General features: G+C 34.8%; 1 protein-coding gene across 3 annotated transcripts in view; it reads right to left on the bottom strand.

The window, feature by feature from the left end:
- Tsp (Thrombospondin) overlaps positions 1–11,708 on the bottom strand; it is a 28,074-nt gene extending 16,366 nt beyond the window's left edge. The window contains exons 1-3 of one of the 3 annotated variants that reach the window (XM_068284475.1): positions 11,623–11,708; positions 10,651–10,892; positions 769–921 (exon numbers count right to left, since the gene is read on the bottom strand). In XM_068284475.1, the coding sequence (XP_068140576.1) occupies positions 769–853 (85 nt within the window). In that variant the 5' untranslated portion in view covers positions 854–921; positions 10,651–10,892; positions 11,623–11,708. Of the gene's footprint in view, positions 1–768; positions 922–10,650; positions 10,920–11,622 lie in introns of those variants that run through there. The other 2 variants (XM_068284476.1, XM_068284477.1) reach the window with 2 other exon arrangements.
- Between the last annotated feature and the right edge of the window lie 317 nt (positions 11,709–12,025).

Here is a 12,025-nt window from a genome sequence, read left to right as displayed (position 1 = left end):
ACAGCATATCGATTACAAAATCAATATACATGTACATACATATATCTTGCAGGTCAGTGTTTGTTATGTTTCGATTTGACCATAAACCGAGATTATTTCCACACACTTTGCTCTATTTACCCACAAACATTGGCAATCACATTTCGCGCCTGTCCCACAAAGATTACACGATGTAGAGAAAGAGAGACAAAATGAGTGAAAAGATTACAACACATATTTTTGTTTCTGGGAGGATCATGCAACAATGTTTATTTTGGTCTAATCCAGCGGCATGTTAGGCCAAAAAAAAAAAAGAAGGAAAACTATTTGGTTAATCCAAAAAAGAATTTATCAATTTCGGTTGTATGTTTTTCACGCATTTGTGAAGTTATTTGTCTTTTAAACATTTGACAGGCGCATGAGAGGCTCGCTGACCTTCACGAAATTGCAAAAGTCTCAACTAGTGGGTCTCCCTCCCTCTGGTATCGTGATCGGGCAACGCCAACGCGCCATCTATGGTCCGGGGAGGTCGCCAACTTGGTGCATAAAAGCAGAAACGAATACTAACCAACTGACAGTTGAGTTGACTGTTTTCAATACAAAAATGGAAATTTACATAAATCGCAATGTACATTTTGTTTTTCTTCACATTTTTTTTTTTTTTGATAGGGGCAAATATTTACACTCGATCTTGGACATTGCATGTTTGCCCATAAAAACAAAATCAACAACAAGGTGGAGGTGCAAGAATGACCGTTTAGGGGGCGGGTAGGAGTAAGGGTACTCTACCTGGATCCAGTGATAGTGATGCAATCTCCACGAATGTCAGCGCCAATGCGGTCAGGCCGATTAGCAGCACGCGCGACCAATTCATCGTCGGAGTTTTCTTTTATGCTGCTGGAAATGGGGGAAAGTCGTCTCTACTCTCTGCTTCGCCGTCCGCTGCAATATAAATATAAAGAAAAGAAAAAAAACTAACGTAAAAATTAACAAACAAAAAAAGAAGCACACCTTTCAGTCAGCTCTTATTTATTTATGTTTAAAAATAAAAAAAAACCCGAGAAATAGAAGATGCCTTAAGCTAACGTTAGCACCTCGAAGTTGAAATACCCTTTCAGTTCTTTGTTTCAAGATTTTTCATAAGAAAACTTAGTGATTTTTAAAAGTCATAACATGGTTAGCCATATTTCCTTTAAAAATATCGAAACAGAATCTATTATTCTTTATTTATTCATCCATTCCCATGATTTTCAAATTCTTATTTCGTTCTGACTGATTGATTCACAAATATGTATATAAATAACCAATGCCTATCAATAGTGCCATAAAACATCAATTTGGTAATACCTTCTGATAGGGTATAAACGACATACATAAAACGCATTGAACGCATAGCATAAAAATGATAAATAAAATTCAAATGAAATTGTTATAACCTGTAAAGAATTAAGAACACAAATGCTGAAAATTCTTGACATTTCTTAGCCGGAAGTATTCGATCGGGTATCACCTAGGCACACACACACAGACACAGACACTAAGGCACACACGTTCTATATATATTGTATAGATATATGTATATATTCAGCTTCATTTGTTTTAGCCATCTGTGGGCGTCATCGATGTAATAAAGCATTTTCAAGCTTAATCTTTTTATTTTTCTTTCGTTTGCTTTTGGTTTGGTTTAGAATTGCCTAAGATTTATGTTTGATTTTTGCAATCATTCTTCTTTCCTTAAGAAATAAATGTTTATTTGTTAGAATTTGCTTTTTCAGGTGTTAGTTTTTTTTTGGTTGCAGAACGGAAGTCGAATAGATAGACGAATGAGAATATTTCTGTTTCATCTTACGTTACGTTAAAGGTAAAGTGTTACATGAGAAAACGCAGGGCATTTGCCAAATAGGCATATTTATGTACATATATAGATATATGTATGTATGTATGTGGTCTACCCATAATCCCAGATAATCCGTGTCAAATGTGCGAATAAAAAGAACCTAAAGAAACTTTAAAAAGCTCTCAGACAAGAACTGTTACAACTTTTACTGCACACTCAGAGTCAAAGTCATAAGATCTTGTTCTTACTACATCAGGTAATTGCGATTACCATAAATGGCTCATGTTCTCTGTGACTCAGTGACATTGTAGCCCGACTCCAGCTGCATCAGCTTTGTGCCCAAAGAGAACGATACAACCTAACTGCCACTATAAATCCATAACTGTCACTCAACATTTTGGACCAGTATCGGCAGTATGGTCGTCTGGTCGGTCGCCAGTGTCGTGTAAGGCCATAACGACATTGCACCAGCAGCAGCAGCAGAATCTTCTCTCAACCGTCAACCGTTACCACATTCCTGGGACACCTCCTTAGAAGAAGAGAAGCCACATGATTAGCATGATGATGATCTTCATTATCATCTTGTGTTTATTTAACCATGAAATTGTTAGACTTTGGATTTGTTTGTTGTTTAGTTTATAACACACTGCTTGATGGTTTTGTGGCCAACTCAAGTGCCTGACTGGAGCCCAAAATGCTTAATTGCAACCGCCCGAGGTTCGGAGTGGATGCTGCTGCTGTCTTATTTAGTTTTACGATAGCCACTTGTTTAATGCCAATCAGTGCATACTTAGTTCCACCTTATTTTATATTCATTGATCGTTAAAATTTGTTTATTAGTTTAAATTTATTAGCCATCCACTCTGATCAAAAGGATCGCAGATTTAAGAGAGCGCTAAAAAAATGCCATCAACTGACAGTAGCCCCCAATGGAATTAGCCGCAACTTGACGAACAAGTTAATTTATTATAAAGAAGACTAGGAGTCTGGTAGGAAATGTGGTGATATTGGATTGAAGATAAGAGTTTGACTGGTTTCATGGCGGGGATTGATGGCTTTGCCACATTAGTGAAAAAAGTACAAGTGTTATTAGCAAAATAAAATATGCCAACTTTGTGAACATTTTCCATTACCATTATTCAACTCTTTCACTCTACAAAAATGTAGAAATATATATAAATAACAATTTTAAATATGCCATAAAGTGAATCTCTGAAATTCACCTTAGATCAGATTGATAAAGTTGCAAGTCAAGATAAAAAAGGTTGTTAAAAATGCAGGAAAAAAAATGAGTTCATCTTCTAGAATCTAGATTGAGTATTTAGATAGGAGACTTTCTCAAAATCTTCATTAGTCAAATCAAATGTTAATGTTGTTAATTTAGAAACAAAATTGCATGAGCAGCCTTAATAATTAAAAAATAAATTCAAATTTGTTTAAAATACATATTTTTTTAAGCATGACATGAACATTTTTGATGTTCATTCTCAGAAATTTCACTAGAACTTTTCTTGGTTCATTTTGGACAAGATTTTCTGGTGAATCTTTAATGAAAAGATCTCTTTATAAGATAAAAAATGGGTTTTTTAATCAGCTTAGATGGTTCACTTACGAATCATTACTCTGATTTCAGTTCATTTGATGAATTCAATCTCCCATGAGACATTCAAAGAAGATTCTGTAGAACTTAACCCACACTCAATGAAATGGATCTAAAGTATAGACAGTTAATCCTTGGCTACTGTTCAACTTTACCACAACGCTAAGAACATTTCCCACCAAATGTCAACCCCAGAGTAATCAAATGAATAATCCCCACCAAAAGGCACCTTCAAAAAAGAAAAAACAAGGAAAACATAATCCTCCTATACCTCAGCAATTTATTAAATACTTTTTAATGCCATTGCTTAGGTACAGATCATGCTTTCATAGGAACGTGTATCTGTTTATATATATATATCGTATATCTTTGTCCAGCGCCCACGCCGTCGAGCAACTTAAGTCCAAAATAATATATAGATCTATCTTGAATAGATGTCAGTGCGTCGCCATGGAGACGGCAAATGACAACAACAACGTTGACGACAACGATGACGCCACATCAAGTTAAAGTTAATAAAAAGCACAAATCAAAAACAAAAGCCATCTATATACCACAATGATTGACATTTAATTAAGCAAAGGCAAATGCACACGGAAGCCGCAAAATGTACAAAACTGGCGACCACAATCCAAACAAAATTACCCAGAGACAGTCACCCACAACTAACTACTCGATTGGGGCTTAGACTCGGACCTTTACCCCATTTGATCTGAGACGATTTTGAACAAGTTTTCAAAGCGGGCGGCATCGACAATGACTATCGTCATCATCATGAGAGCCGAGTCCCTCAACCATTTGACAATATGCGTTGCTTGTTAATTATCAAAAGGAAATTTGATGCTTATCGGAAAAGTCATTCAATCAGATCGAATGGAAATAGACAGGCACCCTAAAGAGTCAAGAGGTTCCGAGGTGCAGTTGCTGAGTACACCAAATCAATACATTGTTAAGTAAAGATGTTTAAGATTAATTGCAATTGTAAAAAATTGGATTTAGTATATTATCAATTAAGCAATTGATAGCAGAAAGCTTTAACCTTTATTTTAATCGATCTGAAAATGGAATTGTAGGCAATGGGATTATCGAACTTTATACAGGTTCATCTGCTATCCTGTGGTCTGTATCTTTTGTTTATCATTAAAGAGAGGTCCGCCAAGGGGATTGTATAAAGAAGGGGACATAAATATTAAAATGTCATGCAATCCAAAATTCACATTTCATTTTCCTTTAGGGAAAAGGTTCAATTCCACCTTTGCCAAATTCGAATATTCCCTCTGAGATTGCTTAAGGAAACTCCATTCGAAGAACCACTTTTGAACCTATTAATCAAAACGATAAATGCACTTATTAGTTAAGACTTAAACTGACCAGACATAAGCCAAACTGTTTGAGCTTTTTATTATTAACAGCCCAACCATCAAATTAGCTATGCTTTGAACTAGTTTAAATAGCTGTATTGGGTGAGTGAATAAAACTGAATGACTCCCTTTATTAAGTATTTGATCATGTTCACTAAACATGATCCCTTTTTTTACTTCTTCTCACTTGTTCAAAGACCCAGAGATTCAACGACTCAATGACTCACTGACTCTGAACTGGACAATTGAATTGCCAAAATCTATTCTTTATGAGTGTCACATGAGATCGAGTACGTTAGAAACAATAAAGTCAGTACGGACTGAAGAAATGAGTCAGTGAATCTACTGAATAAGCAAGTCAGTTAGTCAACTGAACAAGTGAGGTCATTAAATTCACTCACTGAAGTGAACAACACTAATAAATAGTCATATGTTTTATTTAATTAATTCTTAGCACAAAATCCTCTAAATGATTTTCGTATAAAGCCATTAGAGTCATATAATTCAAAAACTGAAGCACACAAATCCTATTACTAGTCTTTTCGTTTGACCTAAGAGCCTGTTCCTATATGTACTCAAAAATAACTACATACATATATGTTATTTTAAGTCGTGAAGTGCTGATAATGGTCATTTCTTAGCCTTATTTTAATAGAATCAAATGCACAAATGTGAATGGCTTTTTTGAGTTTGACATATATTTCCATGTTGGCTGTTACCTTAAAAAGATTACGTTTTGTTAATATAAATACTCGAGACCTTAATTCGTAGAGACAAGCAGATTAAATGGTAAATGGCTCTCAAAAAGTGAGCAGTTGGCTTAATTTGGTAGTGGAAAACAGACATGCTTTAACTAACTTTACTAAATACAACTAAACAAGTATTTCACATTAAAGCCGCATATAACTTGCAAATGTAAAGCCATATTTTGACTATTTTGATATGACTCATGACCATAATTTCTGGGCCAGCCCTCGGTGGTGGCATTAGAAATTCAAATATTTTGATTGTTTAGCTCGACTGGCACATGCAAGCGAATCTTAGCATCAGCTTCCAAGATCGTACCCCCGCAGGGCGTTTAGAAACAGCGCAAAAATCGGTCCGCACGGCTACTGCAAATGCGCATGCGCCCGTCCTCAGATAGATGGCTGGCTGGCTGGCTGTTTACCTGACTGCTATCGCGTGTGGGCAGGACAAGTTTCGCGTTGTCGACGTCGCTGCTGCTGTCGCCGCAGGCCCCGTGTGCTCGTGTCACTGAAAATCAAATCAACCGCGCTTAAATGCTCAGCCGAAAACTCAGCCCCAACCAGCTTCAGCTTCAGTTTTCGAGTTCGGAGCTGGCAAACCTGCTGTCAGTTGCTGGTATGACATGGAAAAAACGATGGCGGCGCCTACGCATCCCACAAACGACAAAAAACTTTGTGGTTAGGGTGGGGTGATTGGAGGGGCACGGAAAGAGGCGAAGACTCAACTAAGCCACTTAGGGAAATTCTTCAACGGATTTTCATTTACCTCAAAAACTTTCTTTAGCTTTTGTTTAATTTTATCCAAGGCATTTTTTTTTATAATTGAAAAAAAGTGAACTGATAAATTGGTTTCATCATAATAGATCTTATTTTTCATTTTATGTACATATATATCTTTTTTTTTGTTGTTTCGGGTCCACAACTTCCGGCGCAACTGTGGCAACTGTGAAAGTGGCAAGTCAAAGTCGAGGTTGACAGGGGCCGGCACTTGACGTCCTCATTTATTGATCTCTGTTTTTAATTTTGATTTTTTTACTTCTTTTAATTCAAATTTTCTATCAAATATCTGGTAGTTGACAGCTGAAAAGTTGGCCATTCAGGTGTTATACAAAAAAAAAAAAAAAATAAATGTTAACGCTTTACTTATTCGAGTTTTATTTCATAATATTGAAAGGTCTATCAATTATGCCGCGATTTCTGGTATGGTAATTGCCGCCTGCCGTTTCAATCAAAAACTATTACAATGAAATTGCATTGAAATAGTTGTGAATTGTTCATAACTTCAACGATTATCAAAATATTGGCCAAAGATTCAATGGAAAATTGCTGCTATTTTGTAGCAAAATGGCCCACTGTATTATAGAGAATGCTTTTGATTTTAAGCAGCATTCCAAAGGCTTATTATATTTTAAAATTAAAGTCAGACTTTGGTGGTAAAAAATAAATTACTATCTCTCTATCTATCTCGTAAGAACTTTGGAACTTTGTATTAACACCCAAACCTATTTTGATTAATGACTATTTTGCTAGTCTCATCAAACTAGTAAACTTTGATATCCTCTTTTTGGTTTATTGAATTGTAATTCGAAACTAGTTTTAGCATTCAAATCCTAGAGTGATTAGCGAAGAAGGCCGTTAAAATAAAATGATAGTTTTCGAAATAGTTTAAAGTCAAAGTAAATGACTTAAAAGAGTTTAGTTTCAAAATCCTTAAACTGGGTTCTAATCAACGGAATAAATTTTGAATTTAATTGCTTGAATCTAAATAAAGTATTAGATTCGGAAAAGGCTGAAACTGTTGTGGAATTTTGTTAACAAAAAGTTTAAATATAAAAATTGAGAAAAACGATTAGAGATTTTCATTTTTACATACCCCTGAAAAAATGTTTACCTCAGCAAAGAATCTTGTAGACAGGTTAAAGATCCTTAAGATAATAAATACTTAGAATCTACAGTATAAATAATGTTTATTGAATATCATGAATAAATTGATGAGATGAAGTTTGAGTTTCCTCCACATATATAATTTAGTGAGCAACTTAAAATTCCGCAAATGAAAAACGAAGAAACAAATATCAGATAAACACAGCCGGCAGCAAAAATATGTCGCAAATCGTATTATTATGCCATAAAATACAATATGGCTGCTATATAATTATATGATTAGGCCAGGTGTTTAACCTAACACACCCAACACACGCTCAGTCCCATTCATTCATATTTATATGAACTGTGTGTGTCTGTGTGTGTTCCATTGATGACTCTCCATTTGCATATCTGTGCAGAATAATCAAAATATGATTATTGAACCAGTCACAAAAGAAAATATATATATATATTTTTTCATTTACGATCTGGCTTTTTCATCAGAATCTAATCAACAGCTTATAAATGATACGATATTTTGGTTTATGTTTGGCGCCGCATTGTCGCATAAGGTAAAACCTGTCAAAACGGCTTAGAATAGGTTTTAAGCTGTAATTAAGCCAAAAATCGAAAACGTATTAACTTATTTTGATGAACCATTAAAATGAAGTTTCTTTTGCCGTCGTTGAATCACTTTTGACGCCGCCAGACCCAAACAAAAGGCATTAAATAACAACAAGCCGAAGTTTTTATACCCTTTCTAATTCTTAAAACTTATGCAATCTCTCTTTAAGAAAACATATAGTCACTCAACTCAGTTAATTATAGTGAATTGTATTTTAGCCAAAATATTTTTCTACATTTAAAACTTTTCACAAAATTACTAAACCCTTCTGTAAGGGTATTTTTTAAATGAGACTTATTTGAATTGCAAATTAATGAAATATATTTCGGTTTTTTTATTTCGCTGTTGTCAGTCAATACAAAGCATTAAAAATTTGTAAGGTTTAATTCAGTTTTCAAACTTTTCACTCTGAAAATGAGATGAGGTGAGATGAGATGACGATGCGCTAATTTGGCTGCAGCAATTTTCCAGTTTCCAATGTGATTTGCATTTGCATTTGTTTATGAACTCATAACTTGCGAGCCAACGGAAATTCCATCCAAACAAAAAGGCAATATTATTTATGTTTTAATAATGCCAAGAGGCAAACTCTATCTCTATCTCTATATATGGTCTCTAGGAGATCCGAGTGTAATATATTCACAAAAAATTAAAATAAACCGCAAGTCCACGATGAGACATCGTCAGTCGGCAGTTATAAATTGTTATGGAAATGTCTTTTTACCTTTTCAGTGGGCGTCATTTTAATTGAATTGCCTTCTTTTTTGCTGCAGAAGCAAAGCCACACAAACTAGTCTGTTGAAATCAAATGGACTCAAATAAATTATCTTGAAAACAAACATCGATTTCTAAGAAATACTTTAAACACAATGCCAAGTGTCTAGTATTGTCTCTGCTGCTCTTTATGTTAGATAAAACGTAGCAAATAAATTTGGCAAAAATATAACAACAATCGGTCTCTTTTTCCATATAGACCCCTTTACCTGCTTTTAACAAAACAAAAAAACTACGTTGAAACGTAAAAAAATGTGTGGAAAGTCTGGTAATTAATAAATTATGACTTAGAGTTGATATTTATGGCGCCAATGCCGCGATAAGCGAGTCCAAGTGGAGATCTTCTTCGAGATTAATGCGGAATCTCTTTAGGCCTCTGGCTTTGGGTGTGTCTAATTAATATGTATCGATAGTATTTGAAATTACAACAACAATTAGCATGATTTATTATCAGATATGGAAATGGCAGGGAAATAAAAATATTCATAAATTGGTCAATCAATAAGGCTAAGATTACCAAGCAAAATGAGTTGAGATAATCAATAAAAAAAGAAAGAAAATCTTAAAAGAAAAATTCGAAAATGGTAAACAAAAGACACAAAAATATTTGTTCAATGCATTTTAAATAAATAATTATATAAAATCACAGATAATTTATATTTTGATTGTTGATAAATTTATAATAAAAATTTCTATAGTGATTATACATATATTTTGGTTTTTGAGAAATTTGTAAATGATTGAAAAAATAATTTTTATATGATTCTAGGAGAATTCAAATCGATGACTTATTCGTATCGAAAAGAATTTTATCCATTGATTGTCTTTTGTCATAATTATTTATCAAAACATATGTGTGTATATCTAAATTAAATCATCATCGTTAAATTATCATTTCTAAATTAAATAAGTGCAAAGACTAAGAATAATTCTGGAAGAAATCATGGAGAATGGAGTTGATACTATGTATATATTTCACAAACAACTTTCAAACACCAATTCAAATGATTTACTGGAAAGAAATTTACTATGCATATTCTTATCTACAAAAAGTGGTTTGTGCATTATAATAATGCAAAATTGCATTGCGGTGAACCTAATTTTAAACAATTCTCCGATTCGATAAGAAAAAAATCTTAGCAACAAATTACTATAATAATAATACAGTTACATATACAATGAATAATGCTGTGCCGAGGTCATAAATCGGTTTAATATTGAACAAAATTAATATTAGTCTGACTGGATCGCTGATTTGTTCAAAGTTTGTATCCCCTTGCAAGTTGTTTGTCACTCTTCCCTTACCTATAGCCGTCAAAGTGAAAAGAGTGGATTGTTCCTATGGGTGTTATATAATATAGTCACCCGATCTTAATCAAGAGGCACAGTATAGTGGTCTGATCCGGCTAAATCTGAGATATACAACCTGTGCAGTAAATACAAGCCTATGTGCAAAACGTAGCTCTTATGGTCAAGAAGGAGTTTGCGGTGACTCTGAGAGACGGACAGACGGACTCATATTTTATTTGAATCAACACAACTCAAATTACTCACAAGTCACACACTCAAGATTTGACTATATTCGTTTTGCGAGTTTTAAATATTTAGTTCTACGAGTAAAGTCAAGACAAACCTTTCAAACACACTCAGAATCTTTCGTTTCTGCTTTTGAATGCTTGGGAGGCTTATTATTATTATATTTAAAAATAATATTTTAAAAAATTTACAAGTTTTTAATACTTGGTCACTTTTTCACTTTGTGTGTTTAGTTTTTAACTTTGTTTATGTTTTGTCACTGTAACCCATTTTTTGCTGGCATTTTAGAGAGCCACTTGAGCTCCTGTTATAACCTTCACACTCACCACTTAGTCAAGGACGTCGTTGCACGCCAACGTGAGTCTCAACTCTCAACTGCAACTGCAACTCCAGACACTTTAGTTTTGATCCAAATCAACTACTACTTAGTTTCTAGCAGCTCCTTGAGGCTGTCAACGCGTAATTTAGAATGGAAGCAATCGTGAGTTATTTTTATAGCGTTTGCCACACTTTTCTTTTATTTTAAATTTTTCTTTTTTTTTTTTTTTGCTTAGGTATTTTTGGTTTTCTGGAGGAAAGATCAAACAAAAATTTCACTATAAGAAACGATAATACAACGGATGCATTAAATATTTGAGTGTGATTTTTGTGTGTAGTTTTGTTTTTTTTTTTTTATATATTCTCGGTTATTTTAAAAATGAACCCTTTTCAAAATACACAAACACACGACAAGATCTTGTGGAATTGATTTTATTAGAAACAACACGCGACGCGAAGGTAAAATAACACAAAACGACGACGGACCGATCGGTTGATGATCCTCCAACGACTGAAACTGCTTGGCGACTGACTGACTTTGGGGCTGGTCCCAGGCGTTCGTGCTAATAAAAATTAAAACACTTTTATGCTATTAACAGGCAAGAAGAAGGCGAGCGCGTCGCGATCTCGATCTCGATGTCGATGTCGATGGCGAGTGGATCTGGATGTCGATGTGTGGAAGTGGAAGCCACCACCTTGACAGCGAAATGGAAAATGAAATGGGTAAAATGATGATGATAATGTTGTTCAGAGGACCAAGATGCTTTCTGTTGGCTGTCAAAAAATTTAGCTGCGACAATTTAATTCCAATGATGGGCGAGAGATTATTAAAAGCCGTCATAGATCACACACAAAAGAGCGGCCGCGATATTTTGTTCGATCAACGCGATTTGATATGATATATGTAAGACGGTTTTTCTTATTTCTTGTCGATTAGTCTTCCTAACATACCCAGAGAGAGGGTAGAGAGCACAACGTACCGTCTGGTTCAACGTGCCAACGCACACTGAAAGGGAACCAAGTTGGCGGCCAATATTGAACAGAGACGGCAGCAACTTGTTGCTGCTGATGTTGCTGTTGCTGTTGCCGTTGCCGTTGCCTGATTGCAGTTTGTTTTGTTCTCAGCTGTTGTTGACTTGTTGCTTTTCGCTGCTTTTGTGTTGGGAGAAACGCGTTCAGACAGCGCAGCAGCAGCAGCATCAGCATTTTGTCTTCGTTTGTGTTTCTTTTGACGCGTGAGTAAGCTAAAGACGCCCACGTGCGAAATTTGCGTAAGCTCTTTCAATCGACAGAGTTGCCAGGCTGCTTTATAGGTTAATGAAAGCTAGTTAAAGAAGAAGTAAGGAAGACCTTGCAACGTCTTGTGTATTTCGTATTTGACTA

Source organism: Drosophila tropicalis, unplaced genomic scaffold (genome assembly GCF_018151085.1).
Source record: "Drosophila tropicalis isolate 14030-0801.00 unplaced genomic scaffold, ASM1815108v1 contig_393, whole genome shotgun sequence".
Classification (NCBI taxonomy): Eukaryota; Metazoa; Arthropoda; class Insecta; order Diptera; family Drosophilidae; genus Drosophila; species Drosophila tropicalis.
The sequence above is the reverse complement of the archived record's forward strand: the minus strand, read 5'-3'. Positions and strand labels throughout refer to the sequence as shown.